We start from the raw sequence: 27,337 nt of genomic DNA on the forward strand, positions 1-27,337 counted from the left end.
TAAAGAATGGTGAATACACTCTATTATCTTTGAAAAAAATTCAATCTGCTAAATATGGATATATAGTTATTGCAAAATTACAAGTTGAAGGGCAAGAAAAAGAATATTTTCTCCCTAAACATAAATCTAATATATCTGATGAAGCAATTGATATAATTAATGAAGGCTCATATATTTTTGGTTATAGAGGTAAGGTTGATGGTAAATATGATGATTGCTATATCAAGAAAATTGAATAGTGAAACCTTTTTCTTTTTATATTTTTATTCTTATATTTTTATTCTTATATTTTTATTTCTTTTTATGTGTATAATAATGTGAACAACGCATGAATTTATATTGATTTTAAGACGATAGCCTTTCGGTTAATTTGTTAACTTTTTCCAAGTTTTGGCTTGATATTTTAAATTATTGATGTTATTTTGGTGTGCTAATTATGACCTTTTTGCACTATTTTTGCTCTAAATTTTGACTTGATACTTTAAATTATTGATGTTATTTGTTAATGTTATTTTTGCTCTAAATTTTGAGGTTATTTGATGGATTTTTAAGGTGTGCTAATTATGACCTTTTTACACTATTTTTGCTCTAAATTTTGACTTGATACTTTAAATTATTGATGGCTCTTAAGGTGTGCCAGAACAGGCATTTATATACTATTTTTGCTCTAAATTTTGAGGTTATTTTAAAATTATTGATGGATTTTTAAGGTGTGCTAATTATGCCCTTTTTACACTATTTTTGCTCTAAATTTTGATGTTATTTTAAAATTATTGATGGCTCTTAAGGTGCGCCAGAACACGCATTTATATACTACTGCTATTTTAGGCCAGCAAGTTTAAACTGTTGAAATATTATGCCTATCTTCAATGGAAAAATTTCAACTGTTCAATAAAATATTTAATAAATTTTTGACTAATAATGGCATATTGTACAAATACAGATGACTTATTCAAGTGACATTTTATTGTTAAAAAATAAATTCAACTTCATAATTCCTAAACATAAAAATACTTAACCCCAAAAGAAAAATGAATTTAAAATTTTGATAGTCTTACTTAAGTATAAAACGCTTTGTAAAACTTATTAGATGCTTTTCTTCGCAAATTATTTTTTATTAATACCAAGTCATTTTAAATCGTTCAAACTAAATAGCATAAATTATATACGGATGTGTTTTTGGCTATAAAATATTTACAAACAATTAAATGAGTATTTAGTTTAAACTTTCAAGAATAAAATTCTTCGTAAATTAGTAAACTCCGTGATTTGATGTTTTTTTCGAGTCTTTTGACTTTATTTCTTAGTCCTTAAGTACCTTAAGAAAAATTATCGTAACCTTTCGAAGGAGTATTTGGATGACATATTTATTGATAAACATTTTTTTTTAATTTCCAAAATATTTCATTAATTATTCTATAATTTAAAAAATGCATGCATTAACTTTCATGGAAATTCGGGCACATTTATTTTTAAAACAGGAAATCGTTATCTTAAATATTTTAACTCGATTAATGTCTTTACACTGTGTTAAATGTAATGTTTTCTTTTAAAAATATTTTTCTTTATTTTATTGTTTGTTTAAGTGAATATACTTCCCAATAAATATAGCAGGTTTAATTTAAATTCTAATAAAGTAATTCTCACTTAATATTTTAAACAATGAATCTTTTAAATAACAAAGCAATTATATTGCACTATTATATTTCACTTATATAAAAAAAACTGAACAACAGACAAATAAAATCGATTGTTTCAAGATAGCAAGAATACATCATAGCTATTTGAGGATTATATTGCACCGTAGCTTCACTCGTATGGGTCATATCCTTTTCCCGCACAGTTTTCCACTACATGGAACACCCAACATGCTTCTAATTTTTATCCATTTCAATAATAAATGGATAAAAATAGATTTAGGATTCCCTTTTAACTTTTTTATAATAATAGATGACAGTTTAAATCAAGCAGATCCATAATTTTCAGCAACAGAGCGCTACTTAAAAGCCTATTTTTTTCCCAAGGAATTTTGTTAATTTCTTTCTAATAAAAAATAATTTTTTTGGGAAAAAATTGTTAATATTATTTTGTTGGTGGTATCTTAAACTATTTATTCTATATATTTTTAAATTTTCTTTAAAGAAAACATACGTATAATGGTAGGATAAAATTAGGTGTTCCGTCAGTTGGAACACTGACGGCGGGCGCTATGCCGGAAAAGAGCACCCATGTCTTCGTTTCCTGTTCTGCTCCCTTTTTCACTGAAAATGAACTCAATTCAAGGAATATTATTTGGGAGAGTTAGAATTCTTGGAAATAACCAAACGTTACTGTGGGTTTCTGAAGTTTTGTGAATTTTTTTTATCAAAACTTTGGTTATCTTTACTTAGAACTGCACGGAGTTTTCAGCTCTTTATTTTGAGTTTTGTAAATGCTCGTTTTATATAATTCTCCAAAAAAAATTTATTATATACATATTATACCTTATTTTTTATTTTAAATATAACCATAGTTAATTTTTATGGTAAATTAATTGCATTAAAAATGTGCGGAGAGATCAAATAAATCTTTTCGAAACACCTTAAATACTTCAAGCATTGCTTTCTAGTAGCTAATCTGAGAATGCCTCCTTGTGGTGCACCTTTGATCACATTAAATCTGTTAAAAGACTTTTTATAAAGACTTGTTTATTTATTTAAATACAAGAGTTTTTACTCCTTATCGTGCTTCATTACAATGCTCGCTTAGTCGTGCTTTTCAGAACTCTAGCGGAGCAGTGTCTTAGTGGTGGAACATCCCCCAGAAACAAAATGGTAAGTTAAATCTTCACGAAATTTAATCTGTGCACTCCTTTAGGCCTAATATTATTTTTTTAGTTTAAAATTTAAAAGGTAGTGCTCCTCAAAGGGTTTCTATAAAGACAAAGATTAAATGAACAGGAATACAAAGAATTTTCTCAATCGATATTTCAACTTATTCTTAAGGGAAATTAGTTGCACAAAATACATGTTCAGTAGAATATGTGCAACACTACGCTGACTGATCAAATTCTTATCAAATGAGATAAAATTCCTTGATAAAGAGACGATTGTATCATAACAGTGTCCTTTCTTTCTACATCTAGCTTTTTTTAAGTTATATTTCAAGAAATTGTTTATAGATCATTTGCAAGCTGAAATAATAAGTAATAAGAGAATGTAACAGAGGCCAAATAGTCTTCTAATAAAAAGCAACCTCTGGAGGACGAAACACCGCAATCAGAGAGCGAGAGAGATGAAAATTTATCTTATATTCTCGTTTATCAAATCTAGGTTAGTGATAGCTTGTTAACTTTGTTTTTATCAGGAAATCTATTTACATTTTATTAGTATGTCCTAATGGTTTAGAATAAGAAGAATTTGAGCAGTATCCTTTAGTTTAGTACAATAATGTCTTAAATGGTTCCAAAGTCCCGCGTATTTCTGAAGAAAAAGAAGGAAAAAAAATGGAAATTGGTTTATGATATTTTATTACAACGGAATTTTTTGAGGGTGCATATTTATTTATTATCGTTTTGCCCTTGTTTGTGGGGAATTTACTAAATATGCCTTAGTTCACCTAAAAGATTTAATAACATTTCTCCGGTTTAATGCAATGATGTTGTAAATGTTCCCAAAGTTTCGCGAATGTATAGAAAGTAAAAAAAGCATAGGGAATTGTCACCCCCTATACTTTTTGCATACTGTCTAATAAGGGGTTATCTCAGCGAGTGCCTTACATGGTTTTGGCGTGCAATAATTACGAAATATTAAACTATGGTTGAATTAAGAATTTTTATTGAATCTCTCGTGTCTTCCTTGGCGAATATTTTCGCGATTAATCTCTGGCGTGTGCTAAATAGTATCCGAAATCGCATTTTAAATATACTTTTCCTCAACCGATCGAAACCAGAATTTGACACAAAACTATATCAAATACATTGACATCAAAACTGACATCAACTACATTGACATCAAAACTGATCACAACATCAAAACTGACATCAACTACATTAACATCAAAACAGATCACAACTTCAGAAATCACATCAAAAACTACATCAAAACTGATCACAACATCAAAACTGACATCAACTACATTAACATCAAAACAGATCACAACTTCAGAAATCACATCAAAAACTACATCAAAACTGATCACAACATCAAAACTGACATCAACTACATTGACATCAAAACTGATCACAACATCAAAACTGACATCAACTACATTGACATCAAAACTGATCACAACATCAAAACTGACATCAACTACATTGACATCAAAACTGATCACAACATCAAAACTGACATCAACTACATTGACATCAAAACTGATCACAACATCAAAACTGACATCAAAAACTACATCAAAAACGACATCAAAATTGACATCAACTACATTGAATCTCTCGTGTCTTCTTTGGCGAATATTTTGGTGATTAATCTCTGGCGTGTGCTAAATAGTATCCGAAATCATATTTTAAATACACTTTTCCTCAACCGATCGAAACCAGAATTTGACACAAAACTATATCAAATACATTGACATCAAAATTGACATCAAAACTGACATCAAAACTGACATCAAAACTGATCACAACATCAAAACTGACATCAACTACATTAACATCAAAACAGATCACAACTTCAGAAATCACATCAAAAACTACATCAAAAGTGATCACAACATCAAAACTGACATCAACTACATTAACATCAAAACAGATCACAACTTCAGAAATCACATCAAAAACTACATCAAAACTGATCACAACATCAAAACTGACATCAACTACATTGACATCAAAACTGATCACAACATCAAAACTGACATCAACTACATTGACATCAAAACTGATCACAACATCAAAACTGACATCAACTACATTGACATCAAAACTGATCACAACATCAAAACTGACATCAAAAACTACATCAAAACTGACATCAAAAACGACATCAAAATTGACATCAACTACATTGAATCTCTCGTGTCTTCTTTGGCGAATATTTTGGTGATTAATCTCTGGCGTGTGCTAAATAGTATCCGAAATCATATTTTAAATACACTTTTCCTCAACCGATCGAAACCAGAATTTGACACAAAACTATATCAAATACATTGACATCAAAATTGACATCAAAACTGACATCAAAACTGATCACAACATCAAAACTGACATCAACTACATTAACATCAAAACAGATCACAACTTCAGAAATCACATCAAAAACTACATCAAAAGTGATCACAACATCAAAACTGACATCAACTACATTAACATCAAAACAGATCACAACTTCAGAAATCACATCAAAAACTACATCAAAACTGATCACAACATCAAAACTGACATCAACTACATTGACATCAAAACTGATCACAACATCAAAACTGACATCAACTACATTGACATCAAAACTGATCACAACATCAAAACTGACATCAACTACATTGACATCAAAACTGATCACAACATCAAAACTGACATCAAAAACTACATCAAAACTGACATCAAAAACGACATCAAAATTGACATCAACTACATTGAATCTCTCGTGTCTTCTTTGGCGAATATTTTGGTGATTAATCTCTGGCGTTTGCTAAATAGTATCCGAAATCATATTTTAAATACACTTTTCCTCAACCGATCGAAGCCAACATTTGTCACAAAATCACATATCAAATTTCATACATTTAAATACTGGCGTTTTTGAGATATTGCGTTTATATTTTTCCGAAAGTATTGACTGACAGATGGTCAACTTCTTGTTGGATATAATTCAAAATTTGATCAACGTGTACACTACAGATATTAAATCTATGTACCCAATAGGGAATTTTGCTCAAAATTTCATAGAAATCTGCAAATTTGGTATAAAAACAATATATCAAATTTCATCTTTCCAACTAAAAGCGATTTTGAGTTATCTTTCTCACACACAGACAGAAGAACTTTTTTTAAAAATGTGTTTTTCGAACTCAGAGAGGTCTAAAATATGGAGGTTCGTCAGAATCTCGAATTCGATTTTTTCTATGATTGCAATGCTCTCTCTGTACTTCACATACTAGAATGTAAAAAAGTAGAGTAAAGTTATGCTTTTCAATGACTGAATAATAGCTGAAAGTAATTTTTTTTTATTCAGTACAACCTTATTGAAAATTCTTACTTTTCGTTTTAAAAAAAAAAACTGAATATTAAGCAAGTTTTGTATCAAAATGAGTATTTTTTCTGGTCAAATTTTCATAGAGTGGAAACAATAAGAAATATAATTAAATTTTATAGTAATTTCTCATATGTAACAAACCAAAGAATAAATACTCATTTACAATCAGAAGACTCAATTAGTTTTTATATTTGGTAAATGCGATTAAAAAAATACAAATGGTAAAAAATTAGGTTTTTTTTTTTTTTTTTTTTTTTTTGTTAAAAATTAGCAAAATATTGCAAAATGTAAATTTGAGTTCATCGTTATAGTTAATTACAGAAAAATCCGATTTTGATTCTTTTACGTGTAATTCATTTCTTTTTCGTATTAAATTTAAGTTTAAAACTCCTCTATGTCATTCATACCAAGATATACATATTAAATGGGAGTTTTGAGAAATGATAGTCTCCTTCTAAAACAACTCTTCTCTATTAGACAAGTACTTTTTTTTATTACACAAGTGCTGATTTTTTTATATTTTTTTTATTTTCTATATTACACAAGTGCTTAACTTAAAAATAAGTTTTCAGTTTCCGAAATCTTAGAAAATAATCTTTGTTTTGACATATATATACACGCATATTACCATCAACAAAACCTCATCTAATTTAAGCTCCACAGAAAACAAATCCTTCAGAAAATTTACAAAATCTCAGCCTGACCATTAACATACAAATAACTCTTAAATGTTTCTAAAAGAAGGCTTTAGAATAACAACCTTCACAGGAGCCCAGACTGATAAACCCCACTGCCTCAAGCTAGCAAGTAGACAATATTGTATGGAGGCAATATCGAGTAGAAGCAATTACTATAACAATACACTAACAGAGCAAATTCTTTTCAAGCGCGAGGTGAAAATCCCTGGTAAAAGAAAAGACTAGATCGGAACATTGGCCTCGTTCTCTGCATCTAGTTGTTTTAAAGGCTGTGTTTCAGGAAATTGCTTTTAGATCTTCTGTAAGCTGAGCTAATGAAGAGTGAGGGGCCGCCAGCGAAGGACAAATAAATTCGGCCACTCAATCAGGAAAGAGACTTCGGTCCCTTGACGAAATGCAGCAATGAAGGAGAGTGATGAAAATTTATTTCGCATCTTATATTATCGTTTATCAGATCTGGGTTAGTGATTATCTCTTGGCTGGGTTTTGTCACATTATTGATTTTTTATTAACTAGGATTGATATCAATTGGGAATTATCATTTTTTTTTCGTAGCAAAATAATAATGTTTTAAAATTGCTCTAAATGAATGAAAATTTTTGATAAATAAAAAAAGAATTATGTTGTGATTTTTTTTTTTTTTTTTTTTGAATTATTGGCAAATTGACTTTCAAAAAAAGACTGCATCCTAAAAGAAACCGAGTTAAGAACATTTTTTTAATTCATGGAATACGATGAATTAATTTTAAAATCTTAATAAATGCTTCAAAAAATTAGACTTTTGAGAAGAATATGTTAGCACAAAAATAACGTATATTATATCAAAAATATGCTGCTATTAATTATATCTAGCATAAAAAAATATATATTGATATCAATTATTCAGCATTTTATAATCCTTATCATGTGAGTCCTTATCATCTTTATCATGTTTTTGAGAAGAATATGTTAGCACAAAAATAACGTATATTATATCAAAAATATACTGCTATTAATTATATCTTGCATAAAAAATATATATATTGATGTCTATTATTTAGCATTTTATAATCCTTATCATGTGAGTCCTTACCATCTTTATCATGTTTTTGAGAAGAATATGTTAGCACAAAAATAACGTATATTATATCAAAAATATACTGCCATTAATTATATCTTGCACAAAAAAATAGATATTGATATCAATTATTCAGTATTTTATAATCCTTATCATGTGAGTCCTTATCATCCTTATGTTTTTGAGAAGAATATGTTAGCAAAAAAATAACGTATATTATATCAAAAATATACTGCTATTAATTATATCTTGTATAAAAAAATATATATTGATGTCAATTATTCAGCATTTTATAATCCTTATCATGTGAGTCCTTATCATCTTTATCATGTTTTTGAGAAGAATATGTTGGCACAAAAATAAAGTATATTATATCAAAAATATACTGCTATTAATTATATCTTGCACAAAAAAAATAGATATTGATGTCAATTATTCAGCATTTTATAATCCTTATCATGTATATAAACAAGATATAGCAGAAAATATTGTTATTTCCAATAAGAACAAATTCATCCTCAAAGCAATACAATTTCAGTAAATAAATAATACCTATACACCTTTAGGAATACATAACATCTATACAAGAAAATACCACAAAATAAGGTGATGTTGAACCAAGTAAACTAAGGATATGCCCATATGATTAGACTAATTATGAGAGGCAGCAATTTCTTGACTACCATTACCACTGAAAATAAATTACTGGCCAATTAGTCGGTGAAATAAATCAGCAGAAAAAAATGACATGTTAGCATATTCTTATCCCATCTGACGAAAATATTACCTCACCTTGGGGTACAATGCAGAATTAATTATTGCATTGTAATTGATTCTGCATTGAACAATTAATTATATTGTTCTGCTTAAAAGATTAATTTAATATTCTGTGATAATTAAAAAATAAGTAAAGAGATAAATATACAATTTGGTCATTCAGATTCTTTCGTTTTAATTCCTCAATTTATTTCTGTCCACAGAAAATCAATTTTTGCCACTTTTATGTCCAGTTTCACAAATTTTCGATATATTCTGTTCAATAAATCTGTATAAAGATTAAAATGAGAGCAATCAGGCTATCAAATTTGAAGACTAATTCAATCATGGGTATAAAGAGTTTCATACGATTGCTGTTACTCTGAATTTAAATATTTTCAGGTTTTATTTATTAAATGTAAATACCAACTTTGTGTAAATAATCATAATACACATCACTAGAATGATGTAAAAGAAGGATACAACAATTATTCATTTTAGTTCTTTTACACATCGTTAAATAACTATAAAACAAAAATATTCCCAAAAGATATGAAGCAGAAATTTCAAACACCAGTGATAGAGTTATCAGAATCTAACTTTTAAAGCATTGCAAAATATTCTGCTTTAAATTTTTTTAAAAATGAATAAAACTTGAAGAAATTAATGCAAGAAAGAGATTTAATATTATTAAAATAATAAAAGGTTTAAGCTTAATACGGTATTAAAATATTTCTTGCAAAACAATGTGCTCTGAAGTTACTTTAGATAAAGTGCAAAATTGTAGCTGATTTATAATCAATCGAATATTTAATTAACTTTTACACATGGCAAAGTTATCGATATTCTTTCGTTTGTTCTGAAGAAGAAGTGTGCTAAATTTGATTGGAATTGGCTCTGTCGTTTAGGAGGAGATGTTGAATAGTCCTGGATATATATATATATATATATATATATATATATATATATATATATATATGATTCAGCTGAATTAACTACAAATATTTTCTTTCATTTTTCAGAAAACTACATTTCTTCATTAAATAAAAGGAATATTTGTTTACTGTTTCGTTTAAATGACTAGATTTTTAAGCAAACACTTGAATATGCTCTCCATTGTAAAGACTTAAAACCAAAAAAGCATGAATGTATATCACTTTTTAAATTTCTCTCCTTTCAAATCTCTACCAGACTTGTATATCATTAGAAAAAAAAATTTATATTTAGTAAAAGACGAATTTGCTATATCTCTTTAGGGACATGTTATTGATAATCTAAATCAATAATAATTTATACATTTTAAACTGAGCATTTATCTGTTATCTAAACACTGTTATTAAAATCTTCTTCTCTTTCATTAATGCACTAGGAGCAACGAAAAATCTTAAAGAAATAAAATTTTATCGTGCATTTTCCAGGTATCTCCCACTTTTACATGGATGGTCGAACTTCATAAAACTGGAGGCTATTTTCTAACTCAATTTATTTCCTCAATAAATTTAACGAAGCGATTCATGGAAACATATTAATTATATGCTCCAATAATTAAAAAAGATACATCCGGCGCCTTGGCTGGGCACTCTAGCATTATTTTAGTTGCGTCACTTTTATTGCCCTTACCTTAACTTATACAAAAACCACTTTCTGATCCTAGTATTTACGGAGTGTTGCAACTTATTAAAAGAATAAGTGAAGTAACCTAATTAATAAGAAGAGTCTTTAAATAAATAACGCATATTAAATTTACACTTTATTTATTATTATTTTATTTTTTTGAATTATGAGTTTTATAGCTAAATGTCACTTCAGTATGAATAAAGACATTATGGAAATGGGCATTTTTCCACATCTATAGGTTATTGAACTGAACTCAACCAAATTTGTGGCATTTATTAAACCAAGAGGCAGAATTCGTTTGAACTTTAGGAAGTGAAAACATTAATTAAAAATTCAGTTAGTCAAAAAAAATTAATTAAAATTTTGATAATAATTTAATAAATTAAATCATTTGAAAGGTGATTATTGCACAATTATTATTTTACATCACATTAAAAATTCCAAAAATTAGATTTTTAATGGTACAAAATTTTTTGCATGCAACTATTCTTTTGATTTTTATTAATTTTACAAAATTAATTTAATTTAAGTCAGTGTTTATTATTTTTGATTGGAAATCATCATCTGTCCTTGTTAATAGAAGAAGAACCATAAACTGGTTACTCCGATTCGCTGGAATGCACACTGAAAAATCTGAATGACTGGACCACCGCAACAACAAAACTGGTGGGAACTGTGGTGGAGTCCTAAGGGCCATCACCGGCCACGGTGCAATCCTTCCTAGGGAAGTACGTCCCATCATCGATGGGAGGAGACAGACCTCCCACTTTTTGTGTACACCCCAGGGTGGCGAGAACCAACAACCTTGCCGGATAATAGAAGAACAAAATGTTGTTGCTTCTAATGTCAGAGACAAGCCCACTGACTTTAGAAGTCAGTGATTTTAAGCCAAGGGTTTTTTCAGTAGCGTCATCTAGAGCCAAGAGTAAGACTTAGTTACACACACGTCACAACTCTTTTTATTGGGAGGACTTCATTCCCTTGCATTCACTCATCCACAGATCGTAATTTAAACCTGCATCAGAGAACGATCCCCCTTGATCCAGTACCCCAAATTTCATTACTCTCGTCATGGAGAACTTTGTGACCACAACAGATTTATACGTGCGCCAGCCACCACATACACGAGGAGTCTTGGGCCGATAGGGTTCGAACTCAAGGGACGCGAATCCAGCTCTGTACTAACCAGGCTATTCCGGCTTCAGAACAAATTGTTTGACTGTTTAGAGGGCTGATACTCAAATTATGAAAATCTGCAGTTATTCATAAGATATTAATGACAATAGAAATTTTAGGTTGATGATTTATTTCCTATTCCAAACGATATAACTGCATTTCAATAAATAAAAATTTCTGTGCATGAATATAAATAAAATGAATGTAATTCTTTAATCTGAATAAATGTAAATTACCATAAATCAGACATCCGCTGAAAATAAACATTAATGTGTTGGAGGAAGAAATCAATATAAAACTGGGTTTTATTTTCAGAGAAATATGGTAGTTTACTATTTCAAATAATAGTGATTTTTTTAAAATTATGTTAATCTAATTTTTCTTTTTAAAGAGGTAACACATCATATTTGCCTACTTCTCCGTTTTAATTTTTGATTTCAATTTCTGTCTCAAAACTGTTGTCTCATTTCAATTAAGATTGTAAATATACATATAAAAGTTCGAAATTGAAACAATTTTCTTATTTAATGAAATTTTATTACGCACATTCATATATTAATATAGAAATAAATATAAATATGGATTATTTTTTATTTTGAACTAATGTCGATACAAAACAGAGTTGCTGTAAATCAAACATTTTCACGAAATAAAAGCTACTTCTATGAAAATAAGTTTTCATCAAACAGATTGTTTGTATTCCATTTTCGTTGATTCTCCTCCAGGAAATTATTTTAATGCCACCGAACTCAGCAACGCTTTGATCATAATTAGTTGTTTTGCTTCAACCAATCTTTCAAAAGAATTTCTTTTAAAATAGTTATTCAATAGAATTGAGGCGGAAGCTTTAACAAAAATTCCATGCTTGGATTTCGAAAGTTATTTCCAAAACTCTTTAATGAATTGGCATTGGACTGAAAAGTTTTAGTTCTAATGTTATGTTTAAAATTTAATATATTCACTATTTGAAGATTCTCAGTTTAATGATTACGTATAATTTTATTACTATTATATCAGAATGAGAATTAATTAGCTTCTTCTATTTTCGAAGTTTAGAATTCTGTCACATAAGGAGTAACATCAATTTTCTCAAAATGCAAATGTTTTTTATTCATTTTAAAGTCCTAGGTTGATTCCAGAAAGTTATTGATTTGGTTTTTGTAAAAGACTTTTCAGACTCAGTATTAATGATTTGATAAAATAGTTCTGCATCATTTTGGTTTGGCAAAGAATTATTCCCTTACCGACGCATAGTCGAAAAGTATTATGTTAGAAAGCAGATTTATATTTTGAGATCTTTCGAGTTAACTTTCTTACTGTACAGAAGATTCATTATTTTGTTTATAAGTATTAAAAGCGAAGAATCTTGGATTGATATTGAAATTTGACTATACTAAATCAAAGCAGTTAGAGAGTAAACATGTCACCTCTTCGTTCTGATTCTTTTAAAACTCGGGTACAACATAAAAACATCTCATTTTAATTGAATTATAAATTATTGAATTATTTCCATACAAATGTGACTTCTCCGTTTGAGCTTGATTTCTTGAAACCCTGAACAATCATCACCATAATTACAAAATTCCCGAAATGCGTCTTTTAAAATACAGTATATCGTTAAAATACAGTATTCGTAAAATACAATATATATATAGTAAATATCTTTAGCAATTTTTTATGAAACATTTTTACAACTTCTAACAATCAAGCATTTATTTTATTTCATCGTCTAATAATAAATTTGTTTTCGATAAAATTAGAATTTTCAATTTGTCGATTTTCTGAAATTGGAGATATTATTGAGCAAAAATCATTCATTGTGTTTTACATTTTGTTTTCATGATGAAATGTCTACTATAAAAGCGCTTGAAACATTTCAAAAAGCTATTAAAAAAGTAATTATCAAAGAAACTATCGTAGTTAATCTCCGATTTGATAAACCATCCACTTCCATTAATGATCAATATATTGATAAGGTCCAACAACTAGTGATTAGTGAACGTCATTTGAAACAAGAATTTGAAACAAGAAACAAGTTCCTCTATCGTTTCCTATTGAGCAATTCTAAAAGTTCGTTTAAAGTCTTATATGTCTCATCTCCAGTTGTTCCAAGAGCTTTGAATTTGCTCTAAAAATAGCAACGCGCTTAAGTGGTCGGAGAGATAAATTTTTAAGCTGATTCAATTCTAATCCGTGTAATTTCCAGAGATGAAATTGATATATATGTTTGAGGTGGAAATAAATCAACAGTCCAGCGTCTATAGAACTTGAAAGGTGAAGTAAAACCGAAAAGTTCACTTCTTAATCGTTCAAAATTCTAAGTAATGATGGCTGCTTTCTTTGGTTATCAGGATTTTATACAGTATGAATTTCTACTAACAGATCAGACAGTCAAAAAGATAATTATTTGAGTATTTTGTGCCTTTTGAATGAAGTTATTCCTAACAGTGGTTTGAAAATTATTTGTATATAAAGTTAACAAAGGAAAAAATATTTTATTGTTGTTTGTTGTTGTTGTTTCTTATCCCAGGTGGTATATCTGTGCTAAACCAGCTCCATGAAACCAAAGATCTCTAAAAAGTCCAAAAACTATAGCGGATCCCTTAAAATCTCAAAAATGGTAAAATTTAAACATTTAAGAACAGGATTAGGAGAGGCTTGATCTGCCTTGCAACAAGGACACTCAGCAAAGATTCTCTGTCCGTGTTGGAAGGTGGGGGATTTGGTGTGTCCACTCAAAAAACGAGAGAGAGCCGTTTGCTGTTTTCTAGAGATATCCAGACGGTGACATCAACCAGGACTCTTACCAAAATACCAAGGGTGAGCAGGTGGGACTCTCCAAAGTGCACTCGACTCCATCTTTTAGATAGAGAAGATTTCAAAATAAGTTAGTGTTGCAGCACAATGAAACATGTCAGTTGAGGCTGTCTTGGCTAAGTTATCGAAATAATTTAATTTTATTATTAAAAGCTTTTTATTGTCTCGAATTTAATTTATTTAAGTTCGTTCGTGATGTTTTGCTGACTGACTAGAATTTAAACGGGCCCAAATATTAAAAAAGCGGGGGTGGGGTTGTAATTATGTTTGTTTATAGGTGAGGACAATAAAATTCGAACAAGCCAAGTTAAGGAAATTTGGCACTTATTTTTGAATCAAAATTGAAGATATGTATTAAATTTTGGACAAATTCCGTCATTGGAAGATTTGTCTATATCTGAACACAATAAATCAACAGACATGATAAGTGAAAATTAGTGGATGTTCTTTGCAATAAAATTGTCGAATTGGACCAAAATTTATGGCAAAAATTCATAATGAAAAGTGTGTCTGTCAGTCATTGTACACAGCAATGCAGGCAATTGATTTTATGCTTACAACAAAATTTTAGATTTGTATCAGATTTAGGACAAAATCCATTAATAGAAGAACTGAATATTGATTTCTGAACTCAATAATGAAATAGGTAATGTAGGTGAAAATTAATGTATTATCATTGCAGCAAAATTACCGACTTGTATTAAATTTTTAATTCAAGAAGCTAAGTTTAGAATCCCAAAATATCTGTTTGGTCCCTTCATAATACAATAATGTTATGCACAAAACGTAAGGTCGCTAAAGATTTGACGCATTGAAACCGATTACGTTGATGACTGAGGAGAAATGCCGGTGCCTTACAATGTTAAGCAATGTAATAAATATCAAATTTAAAAGCTAATTTAGCAAAAGAAAACTTTTTAAACTTGATTTTTTTGTAAAATGGTAAAGAGTCAAACAGTACAAAAAGTGCGAAACGGTGCTATGTATTTAATAAAACATTTAATAAATCTCTTTTTATTTCCGTTATGGCGTCTATAAAAATACTAAATAATTATGTCTCAAAAACTTGATCCTTAATATAATTTGAAAAAATGATTTTAGTTAAGACAATAAATGAATTTTAAGTAAAACAAAGGTTTGAAAATAATTTAACTAGTAATTATAAAATACATGTTCGTTTAAATAATTATTTCATTTAATTTCATAAAAATAAAATATATCTAAGAAATTTTTTTAAAGGAACTTTTAATTTTGAATATATAAACAAAAGTAACTTTTTATAATTTTACATATTCGCTTCCATCCACAATATGTATTTTATTTGTATTTTAATCAATTAAAAATTAAATTAAATTTTGACTTTTTGTCATTTTCCAAAATATTACAGCAAAGAAGTGATTTTTACATGATTATAAAATTCAAAAAATCAACTTTCAATTTTAAGAACTTTTGCCACATATTTTCCCTATTTTTCAAGAAATGTTTTAAATTTATATTACAATGATATACTTCGTTGTTCGAAATAAAACTTAAATCGTTTTCATTGTTGCTACTAATATTTCATTTTTTTTCCATTGTTTATGATGAAGGTTTGAAGATTCTTCTATTTTGATTTCTAAGTAAGTATGCTTTAAAATACTTTTTTGAAATTTGTTGTACGCATATACCGTTAATAACTTCATAAGTAAATATTGAGGATTTTTGGAAATTCTTACATCTTTGAATACCAGTGATATAATTATACGTATTGCCAGAAAATTAGGGAAATACATAACATATCAGAATAGCGTAAGATTTCTAACATAGTGCTAGTTATATTTACTTCGGAATGTAAAGTTTTAAAATATTTCACTAAAGAATCCATTAAAAAATATTTACATAAAATATTTAATTTAAATTTTCAGCAACTAAATTATCGGTCAGCCAAATTATCGCCAAAAGCAACCCTGATATATGTAACAAACATTATATAATGAATATACTATATATTAATAAATAAATATAGTATCAAGTCCTTTGAATTATGTAATAATTAATAATATATTAGTGACTAATGGATATATAATTACTAACTTTATGTCAAAAATAAAATAAATTTCAACCAAACATACTTTGAATACATTTGATTAAAATATTTCCGCTTTTGTGCAGATATATTAAATAGAATTTTTAAAGAAGCTCTATTCCATGCATTACAAAAACCTTTTCCTAAAAACTTTTCAAAAGATAAATGTTCCATTAATTTAGAAAGTTTCTACATAAATGCATAGATTCATGATCCTTCATTCATTTGATGACAATCTGAATACCAGAATATTAACTTAAAATTTCTTTTGCATGATAACCAAGAATTTCAAATTTCAAATAACGATAATAATGGTTCTCGTTGAAGCTATAAGAGAAAATTCGAATATTTGATTTCTTCAAAAAAACATTCTTCCTACCCAATCAAAATTGTTCGAATATCAGGATATTTTCAAAATATATGTAAGAAAAAACTTTGGGTTTTAGTTTTCGCGAATGCTGTGAAAAAGAGCACAATATAAAAATATCAAATATATTTGATATATATATCAAATATATATCACAATATATCAAAAGTTTAATACTATATCTATAATTGTGTTTTTGTAAATTGAGTCATAAATGCTGCAATCACTTTCTATTATTCATAGCAATGAAGTATTTCTTTTGATAATAAAGAAATAAACTAGAAGAATTTATGATCAAAATTTAAAAGAGTTTTCAACTTCGGAGTATAAGAAGGGAAAGGAAAAAATATACAACAACATACCAGAAGTAAATAAATTCAAAAGATCACGTTATTTATTCTTCATCATTGAAAACTTCTATTAGTTAACAAAACAGCCAGAATGATCTCCAAAACACTTTCTCATATATACTTTACAAGTGTACAAGTGTTCCGAAATACTAATCTTTGGCGTAAATTTAGCATTTTTACTGAATCTATAGAGTCAACCTTGGCGAATTATTTGGCGATTAATCTCCGGCATGCTATTTCTCCAACCGATTGAATCAAAAATTTCACCCAATACTACAGCATTTGTAGTCCCAAAATCACATACCAAATTTGATATATTTAAGTCATTGTTTTTTAATTATGGCTTTTACGTGATTCTGAAAGTACAGACCGACAGACAGTCAACCCTTCGATGGATTTGTCTCAAAATTTTACAGTGGCTATTTATAGATGATAAATCCGTAACCGAGTTTTATTTGTCTAATTCTCTTTGTTTTGTAATTATCGTGTTATATTATAGTCGAACAGCCAAACAGACAGACTACATCTGAGAGGATTTTACTCAAAATTTGGTATAAACCTATAAATTTTGTATTAAGACCATATACCAAATTTCTGTTTTTGAGTTATCTTTCTCACGGATGGACATTTTCCAAAAAAAGTATTTTTTGAACTCTACAACTTAGAGATTCGCCATAATCTCGAGTAAACAATGATGATTGGTATATTGTAGTAGTGGGAGTTCTATAAGATATGCTACAGTGTGAAGCGTTACTCATTTTTTTTCTTAATTTCTTCCAATAAATCTACCCATTTTAGATATACTACAATAACGGCATTCCTTTTAATCTGGAGTAAAAAAAGTATATTTTCATGAATGTTGGGAAAATATTGAGAAACTTCTATATAATTCAAGATTATACCATGACATTGGAATTCTAAGGCCCGTCATTAGTTAACAGACAGATCTGTTTAACAACTGCTTGGCTAATATCATTCCGTCTGACTCTCCTAGCTTACTGATTTCATTTATTAAAATTTCCGTAAAAGATGTGTTTACATGTACTTGTCCACTTCCAGGATGGTAAAAGGAATTAAATATTATTTACAAATAATAGATAAAATAGAACTATTTAAAAATTCACATAAAATAACATTCAAGACACACTCAGGCGAATATTATCAGATATATATAAAAATATGCCACTTAGTAATATCTGATAGTATTCCTATGCAGCAGTATTCCTGGACAGCAGTATATCCAGGATTCTAGGGACTGATACAAACAAGATAGTTTATATTTAAATAACAGCAGGAGGAGTGGTCGCCCAAAAAATTTCACTCTAATAAATATCCCCCCCCCCCCTGAATTTACATAAAGTTTTGGATCTTGGATGAACCCGCGAATGCCTTGCATGACATTACCAAACAATAGTTACGAAATATTATTAAAAGGCATGAATTTAGCATTCTTACTGAATCTATCATTTGATTCAAAAATTTTTGGGGACGTTTTTGGCGATTAATCCTTCAAATGCGCGCAATAATGTCCGTAAGTGAGTTTTTCCCTCCGATTAAGATCAAAATGTGACACAGAGTCACAATTATAGTCATAAAATCACGTGCCAAATTTTATATATTTAAGTGATTGCGTTTTTCAGTTATCGCATTTATATGCTCATGAATGTATAGACCAACAAAATGCCATCCCCTGGACAAATTTGGTTCCAAATTTCATAGATATCTATACTTTAGATTTTGTTATTGTTTCTAATGGCACTTGCCAAAAATAAGCTCGATGACGAAGTCGGCGATTTTAAGCCAAGGGTGCGTCTCCTGTTTTAGCAGCGCCAACTAGGGCCAAGAGTACGTCTTAGCTCTTGCACACCCGCTTTTTACAGGGAGGTACATTCACATATCTCACAGATAGGACAGATGAAGATCAACCATGCCCGAACCGGAACTCGAACCCAGGACACTCAGATCACAAGAAGGACAAGTTACCCCTATTGCAGGACGCCGGCATGCTTCAGATTTTTAATATGAGCACTGAATTTTATCCATTTGGTTTTCTTCGTTTTACAGTTATTGTTAATTTATATTCTGAAATGCTGAACGGGCAGACTTCCTCTGAAAGGATTTCCCTCATAGTTTGATAGAATTCGAAAAATTTCATTTAGAGGCCGTATACCAAATTTCATCAGTCTAGCTAAAGTATTTCTATTTTATTTTTGTCATACACAGACTGTCATTGTTCAAAAATATGTTTTTCGAACTTGGAAATATTTAAAACATGGAGATTCGGCAAAAGCTCTATTTCGAATTTTTTGCTGATTATAATGCCTTCTCCCTATACATCATATACAAGAAAGTAAAAAAATACTTATTATATTAATATTTTATTGTATTATAAATATAAATATTTAGACAAGAATCGATATTTTATGTTGACTTTAGTTTTTCATTCATTTTTTATTTATTTGATATCCCTACCTCCATTAGAACCCGAGATCTCAAGTTTCAAAGAATGGTGCTGATAATATCGCCAGACTAAATTCAAACTCACAACACTTCCAAATAGCTTCTCATTTCTTATAAAGTGAGTTATATGGATAAATTTCATATGAATTCCTGAAGCCTATAGACTTTAATCAACTAGAGTATGGTACCATTTCCTACATCCACCATCCAAAAAATAAATATATATATATCTACTTTTTACAATCTAGGTTGTTTTCCAGAGCACTCCAGAGACCGCCCACACGAAATCGTGGAACCATTCCAAACAATCGTCAACACGTCGATTTATTTTAACTCTGGCAATCATCCAATTGAAGAAAGATGAACGATGTCAGAAGATCTGAAAAATCTCATCTGATATCAAAGTATCTTGTATCGAAGAATGTATTAGATTGTGCTGTAGAATTTCCAATACAATGAAATCTAACAGGTTCGAGATTTCTTAAGCGATTTAAAACGACTATATTTCCATTGTAGAAGAAAGGAACTGAGAAACCGTTCTGAAATGGCTATAATTTTTGTTTGGACAGTTATTTATAATGGTAGAAAGAAAGATCCGAATCTATTGATTTCGATTTCTTTCTGTCTATTATTTTCTAATAGTTTAGTAGAGAAACAGTAGAAAATTTTAACAGTTTTCAAACTGCAAAGAGATTCGTTAGCAAAAAAAGATTGAACGGATAGCTTGAAAATTAAATATAACTCATAAAGTGTTAGTTTCAAAAAGTTTTAACTTTCTAGCTAATGCAATAATAGAACTTGCAATCTTCTTACAAGCATTTAAATAATGTTTTAAAACATTCTGTAAAACATTCATCGGCATCTCCATATAAAGATGTAAATGATATTCCTACAAATCTGTAATATTTCTTTGCTGCAATATGAGATTTTTCCCTGATAAAAAAGATTTACAGAGATTCTTGATGTAGACTGAATGGATGTAAATTAATTACTCCCGATTTTGGCTACAAACTAAGTAACCACTTGAAGAATTTACTGATACGAATGAAGGTTGTGGAAAATACAAGAATTTCGCTGGGATCTTTATTAGGACTCGAGATCCGAAGTTTTTCTAGAAAATTTTATGTCTTTTCATAACATCAATATCCACATGAGTGGGCATTATTAAAAATGTAAGGCTATTAAAATTACTCAGCTTTAATGCTTATTATAATTTAATGCTTGATAATTAATGCTTTGATATGTATATCTGGATCATAAAGTTAATAAAATAAAACAAATAACTTACTTTTAGAAAATTTAACTAATATTACATCCTTAACTTAAATTGATCAATAATATAGAAATTGTTTGGAAGGTGGAAAGTGATTTTTAAATTCCATACACAAAAAATCTGCTTAAAATTTCTAAACAAATCCGAACTTTAAATGGCAAAGTTATAAGAGAATAAAAATGTTTTTTATTAAAATAGCTCGCCAAAGAGCTAGACTTCTTAATTCTACGAATGATAAATCGTAATATTATGCATTGTTAGAAATAACTGTTATTTCTCTCTACAAATGCAAAATAATATTCCAGGCAAATCTAAGCTTTAAGTGATAACGACATAAGAAAATAAAAAATTGCTAATAAAAAAGACTCAACGAATAGGTAGAATTCTTAATTCACCTAACCATAATTCACAATATTATGCATTGTTAGAAATATCCATTATTTCCTTCCGCAGATACGAAATAACATTACTAACCCTCGCTCCAGATTCAAACTTCATAAAAGTCAAAGATCAAATTGACACGAAATATCCTTTAAATGTGAATACTCCAATCCATAATGCAAGAACTGCTGAAACCTCTTGTTACCGGCCAAATTTAATATTCAGGCAACACCCGCTACACATGCTGGCTGCCACGAATAATGCCCCATTCAATGTCTCGCATCCCGAGAGCCATTTGTACAAAATTCATGCAACAGCCAGCCGTTAAGTAGTGCTGGTAAAGCCTTGGGACCTTAGAGTGTTAACCCCTTCTATCAGCATTCGTCTCGTTTTACATAAAGTGTTTTGGCCTCTTCAAAGTTGGCGCAGGAATAGAGTCACTTGATACGGAAATTAGGACTTCGTCGAGACTTAAATTAAGACCTTTGGGGTGTTGCCTAGCTTTCTCTCAATTATGGGCCTTTTGAAATGGGGAGAAAAATAGCCAGACTACTTAGTTAATGAGTGGATATGGAGTGGAAAGGCGTTTAGGGTGATTGCGGGAGCAGTGTTTTGAGGCGGTGCTACAGCCTGAAAGTTTCGAGTTGTTCATCGATTGAGTTGTAAGTTGGTTCCCTTGAAAGGTTTCGTGTTAAAGTTGCGGATTAAGCTTAAAAGGGCTTTCTTGTTAAGCTCCTTTTTGGAGGTTAGTTGATGAATTCATAATAAATTTTGGGGAATTATCTCTCGTTGAAAGTATTTACCATAAATTATTTTATCTTTATGATAACCAAACAAACTTTTCGGGCTACTTAATCTAAGTCTTTGAAATAAAAAAGTTTCAAATACAACTATAAAATGTCAGAAGTTTTTAACATGACGCTTAGAAATACTATTTATGACTAGAATCTATTAATATAGTTCTAAAAGAAATATGCCAATAACTCTCTTAAAATCAATAGTAATCCAGAAAATCTCTAAATTTAGTAACTGTACAAATACATAATGGGGTAATTATAATCATACTGCCTGTATAAATACTTCAAGTTTACTACTGCAGATCGCAGTTGCTAATTAAGAAAAAATACGTCAGAGGGATATAATGATGATGATGTAATGTCCACGTTACCACGAAAAGGGGTTGCAGTAGCTTCTGAGGGTAAAGACCCCTGAGCACCCAAGGGCAGAAGTCTGACTTCTAGCTCATATGAAGATGAAACTCACACACATTCGCTTGCACAACCCTGTTTTACAGGGGGGGTGCACATTCACACACTTCACAGATAGAACACAGACGAAGAACAACCATGCCGAAGCGGGACTCGAATCCGGGACGCCCAGATCACGGAGAAAACGCGCTACCGCTATGCCAGGAAGCCGGCAGAGGGATAGAATGATTTGATCAAATCATACTGCCTGTCTAGACATGGGGATGGGATGTGATATCCCTGGGGTAGGTGGATAGATAGATAGATAAAAAATACCTGTAAGTATCATCATCGAAATTAAAGATCTGTATCTGATTTTGGGATCCATTTAAGAATAAGATGTGTTCACTAATGCTGATTTTTTTAAACATTTTTTTAGGCAGATGTAGAAATTCAAATAATCTGGTAGCTTTCCAAAATTTCTGGTATTTGGCAAATTTTTGTGGTAAAATAAAAGAATCGAATACCAAGTTTCATTTCAAGTCTGAAAAAAATTCAATCCAAACTTATCAAAAACTCTTCAAACTAATGAATATAATAAACAAATAAGTTTAACATATTTAATGACTAATCGTTTTAAAAAAAAACCATAATTTGGCGCCTTACATCTCCATATACTCAATTTTCTGTATTGCTGTTTTTCTGCATTTTTGTTAATTGATTAATTAGTGTTAATTGAGTGTTTTTCAAGAAATCACACTCTGTTCTAGTCTTATTGAATTTTTGAACTGTTTGACGGAAATCTGCTTTAATATACCCGTTGAATTTGTCACCAATATGATATAACATAAACAAGCAAGCGAAGCAGTTTTTCTAGCAACCCTATTGCTGATTTTTTAATAATCTTTTTTTCTCCTTGGTAAGTTGTATGCTTATCACTTTGATAACCTCGCTTTTTTGGCATTCTTGGCGATATAAAGAGGCACATTAAAGATTACAACTTAAACTTATTTGTATCAAGAAAGAACATCTTAATACTAATTATCTGTAATTGAAGGGTTTTATTAATAAGAACAAATCTTCTTTGATATTCGATTCAATTATTCAATGGAAATCAACACTGCCAACTTGTCAACGTATTTAGTTCTAGCAGGAATTTTTCGCTGAAATTGTTTCAAGAATACATCATTTCTCTCACTATCTTGAACTTGGGATCAGATCGAGCAGCTTTAGATGGCACATTCATTTCTGCATTGCCTCCTTTGCTGTTCGAAAAATTCCCTGATTTCAATAGAGTGATCTTATATTTATTTGATTTTAAATTCACATCTTTTTCGAGTTTCCGCTTTCTGCTATAGAGGGCACTTACAAAATCAATCACTTCGTCACTAATACCAGTCTCAGAACCTTGTAGCCATATCGGCAATTCGTTGCTTTGTGCATCTTCATTAGGATGCTCTTTCAACGTCTTTTTTTTCTTCTCAACATTTTTTTTATTGGTTTTTATATTTGTCTTATGTGTACCACGATCCGAAGATCTCAGAGACTTCGAGTTCCTCCTTTTCTTTATATTAGCCACGTTGTTGTCATTTTTTCTTTTTCTGTTGCTCGATTGATTAATGTCTGAAGTGAAGATTAATGTCTGTTCGTTGTTGAAAATGTCTACTGAGGAATGACGTTGTTTGTTTTTCATTTTATAATTTCATAAATGCTGTCTACGACCAAACTGTTTCGACGGCCAAAAAATTTGCATTATTCTTATTAAAGCTGAGGATTTAAGAATATGAATTTTGAAATAAATATAAATCAAAATAAAAGTAACTATGGAGGGAAAAAATGAAATGACAGCATTTTCAATTATAAGAATTATCACGTGATAAATATTGTTGCCACTTCAATAAAAATAAATCTTATTGTATTTCTTCCCAGACTCCTAGATCAATTGCTAAACTTAACATTTGGCTGCAGTTTTGAATTCTTGTAAGCATTAGTCGTCTTTATTTCAAGTTTAAATATTTCAACGATAATTATAAAAGGGAAAATTTTGCTATGTAACGCTAGGTAAAAAAAGAACTTTTATACGTAATTCCTTCATCAATTTTGAAAAAAAACTGAATTTAAGGTAGCCGACTACGTTCGAAGCAATATTTTTGAAAAATTGGATTTTTTAAAAACTATTTACGGTTTTTAGATGTATTATCAATTATAAACACTATATATACAAAAACATTATTTGGAAATATAATATATTTTGAGAAATAGGAAAATTTGTAGAATATTTTAATGAAATTTAACCTAAACGGTTAACACTCTACACAAAATTGTAATGCTGCAATCCTATTTTTCTTTGTGCACAAGTTATAGAATATAATGATGAATGAAATGAACCAAAATCTAAGAAACATTTTGAGATGCAAAGAAATTATGGGTAAAAACGTACGTATATATACATTTTTTCCATAAAGTTACAACTTAATTTTTCTAAAAACACCTATAAATGAAAAAGTTTTTCACCAACAATAAAACTTTTAGTTCATTTCATTACCCATATTATTTAAAACACACGCTGAAATTTTTATGTAAATACTTCTATTAGTTTGTGAGATACCATGTTAACGGTGAAGAATTTTTATGAAAATTAAAGTTTGAGAAAATTGAAGTGAAAGCTAAAAAATTGTTTAAAATTCTCCTGAATGATAGATCAGACCTTCCTTTTCCTAGAAAATACTATTTTGGAAAGAAGAAAGCCTGAACTACAAGAAATAATAATAAAAGAAGAATTCGCCAATGTGGTCGAAAACCAGTGTTTTTAACATAGTCGGATACCTTAAAAGCTTTCGGAATTATTCAATAAGTGTTAATATAGTTTTGATAATTGTTTGTTTTGGATTATATGAAGAAATTCAGCATTTATGAAATAATTTGTATTCATTTTTCCAAATTTATACTGATTAGCGCATTTTTTTACTATTAGATTCAAAGATTCCTTCTTTCAAAATTTTGAGTCCTTGACATGTGAATGAGTCATTCACTTGACATTCACAAACATTCATTTAAATTTAGAATTATTTAAGCTACTATTAATTTCTTCAAAGCTGTTATATTTCGGAATCATATGACTTTATACAATAACCGCAGTTGATATTTAGTCTACCGAATGTTAAGGAGGGTTTACACTCAGCCAACAACAAACCATTCAGTAAACCACGCATGCGCAGAAAAGGTATAGTAGCAAGTACTTGTCCCGTCGACATAAGAACTTGCTGTTGTCCACTCTCTCAGCGCATGCGCAATTCTTCCTTCTGCACATGCTTGACTTAGTGGAATCTTATCATTGGCTGAATGTAAACACACCTTTATGTCTTCTAATTGTCATATGGCTCATGTGTCATATTATATGATTGAACATAGTTATTACTGCAGGATAGGCAATCATTTTGAAAGATGGAAATGATGTAATTATAATTATGATCTGAAAGTCTGTTCTTTTAATGAATGTTTTTAAAAGTATTTTTTAGTCTTTTCTGGTGTATTTAGATTTCTCAATCATTCTTAAAAAATCCGGGAAGCATCAGGAGGTTTCAGCGAATCTTTCAGAAGCAGCTCTTTTATAACCCAAACTATGAGACAAACTGCCTGTTCTCTACTATAAAAAATATGGCCTTTCTTGATCGAAACAGAATAAATCTAACAAGAGTCCTTGACTAACTCGCTTCTTCTCAGAAACTGACAAAAAGTCGGTGATATCTATAAAAAAAAGGGTTAGTGATAAAGACTGATTATCAAAAGTTATATCAATTACAAAGAAATCGAAATGAAAAATAACTCTGAAAATGGGAGAATTTCGGTATATGGAAAATCCTTTTTAGTTGTTTCTTTATATTGCAAAATACTCCATTCAAAACAATATTATGGTGTAAAGAGATTTAAATGACAGAAAAAAACCCAGAGTGAGTGATCTCATACAAACATTCTCGCATACTTTCTAATAAAGGTGTAATCTCAGGGAACGCCAAGCTTTGCACCTTGGGGCACAATTGTTTGCAATATTAACTTTTGGCGTGAATTTGGTGTTTTCACTGAATTTATTGCGTGATCGTTGGCGAGAGTTTTGGTGATTAATTCCTGGTCAGCAGTAAATAATTAAATTAAATTAAATTTGTGTGTTGGGGTGCTCTGTACACTTGCAGTCACAAAATCACATACCAAATTTGATATACTCAAACTCATTGTGTTTTTTAGTTATCGCGTTTACATGCTTCTGAAAGAAAAGACAGACGGACAGTCAACTCTTCGATGGATTTGGCTCAAAATTTGATAGATTTCTGCAATTTATTTACAGAATTCTATTCGTCTAGAACTCTTAATTTTGTAGTTATAGGGTTAATTTATGTTCGGACAGCCGGACAGACAGACTTCGTAAGAAAGAATTTTATTCAAAATTTGATAGAAGTGTACAAATTTAAAGTAACGGCTTTATACTAAAGCATTAGCTCAAAACATTTTTGTGATAGCTTTGTCACAGTCAGCCAGACATTAACCAGAAATGCGTTCTTCGAACTCATAGAGATCTAAAAAGCGGAGATTCGTCGAACTCTCGAGTTCAAATTTCTCGACGATTACAATACTTTCTCTATACTTCGTATATGAGAAAATAATAAATGAGAAGTGAACGAATTTATACAGATGAGTAGTATATTTAATTAGTAGATGAATTCACGTTGAAACACGCCGAAACATCATTTTAAAATAATTGCTGAATTTCACCTTCATCTATCTATTATATCAAATCAGCAAAGCTGCGCAAATCATTGCTTCTAAATTTCCTCGTATAGACATAGGCATCCGCTCACAGATATAGATTTATGTATTTAAGACTTACTGAACCGTTATATAAATATGTATATACATATATATGAAGAGAGATAGGTATATTCATCTCTCT

General features: G+C 29.7%; 1 protein-coding gene across 1 annotated transcript; it reads right to left on the minus strand.

Moving 5' to 3' along the window:
• Positions 1–3,912: 3,912 nt before the first annotated feature.
• On the minus strand, positions 3,913–7,970 carry LOC129968316 (uncharacterized). The gene is made up of 4 exons (XM_056082170.1): positions 7,959–7,970; positions 5,142–5,624; positions 4,562–5,056; positions 3,913–4,476 (listed from the first exon to the last, which is right to left on the minus strand). The coding sequence occupies exons 1-4, from the start codon at positions 7,968–7,970 to the stop codon at positions 3,913–3,915; spliced, it is 1,554 nt and encodes a 517-aa protein (XP_055938145.1).
• Between the last annotated feature and the right edge of the window lie 19,367 nt (positions 7,971–27,337).

The sequence above is a fragment of the Argiope bruennichi genome, chromosome 5 (assembly GCF_947563725.1).
Source record: "Argiope bruennichi chromosome 5, qqArgBrue1.1, whole genome shotgun sequence".
Lineage (NCBI taxonomy): Eukaryota > Metazoa > Arthropoda > Arachnida > Araneae > Araneidae > Argiope > Argiope bruennichi.

Bases quoted from the DNA above. Each gene is read 5' to 3' on its own strand.
- LOC129968316 (XM_056082170.1), bottom strand. The intron at 5,057-5,141 runs GTATTTGATATA...GATACTATTTAG, and splicing joins ATGTCAATTTTGATGTCAAT to CACACGCCAGAGATTAATCA. The intron at 4,477-4,561 runs GTATTTGATATA...GATACTATTTAG, and splicing joins ATGTCAATTTTGATGTCAAT to CACACGCCAGAGATTAATCA.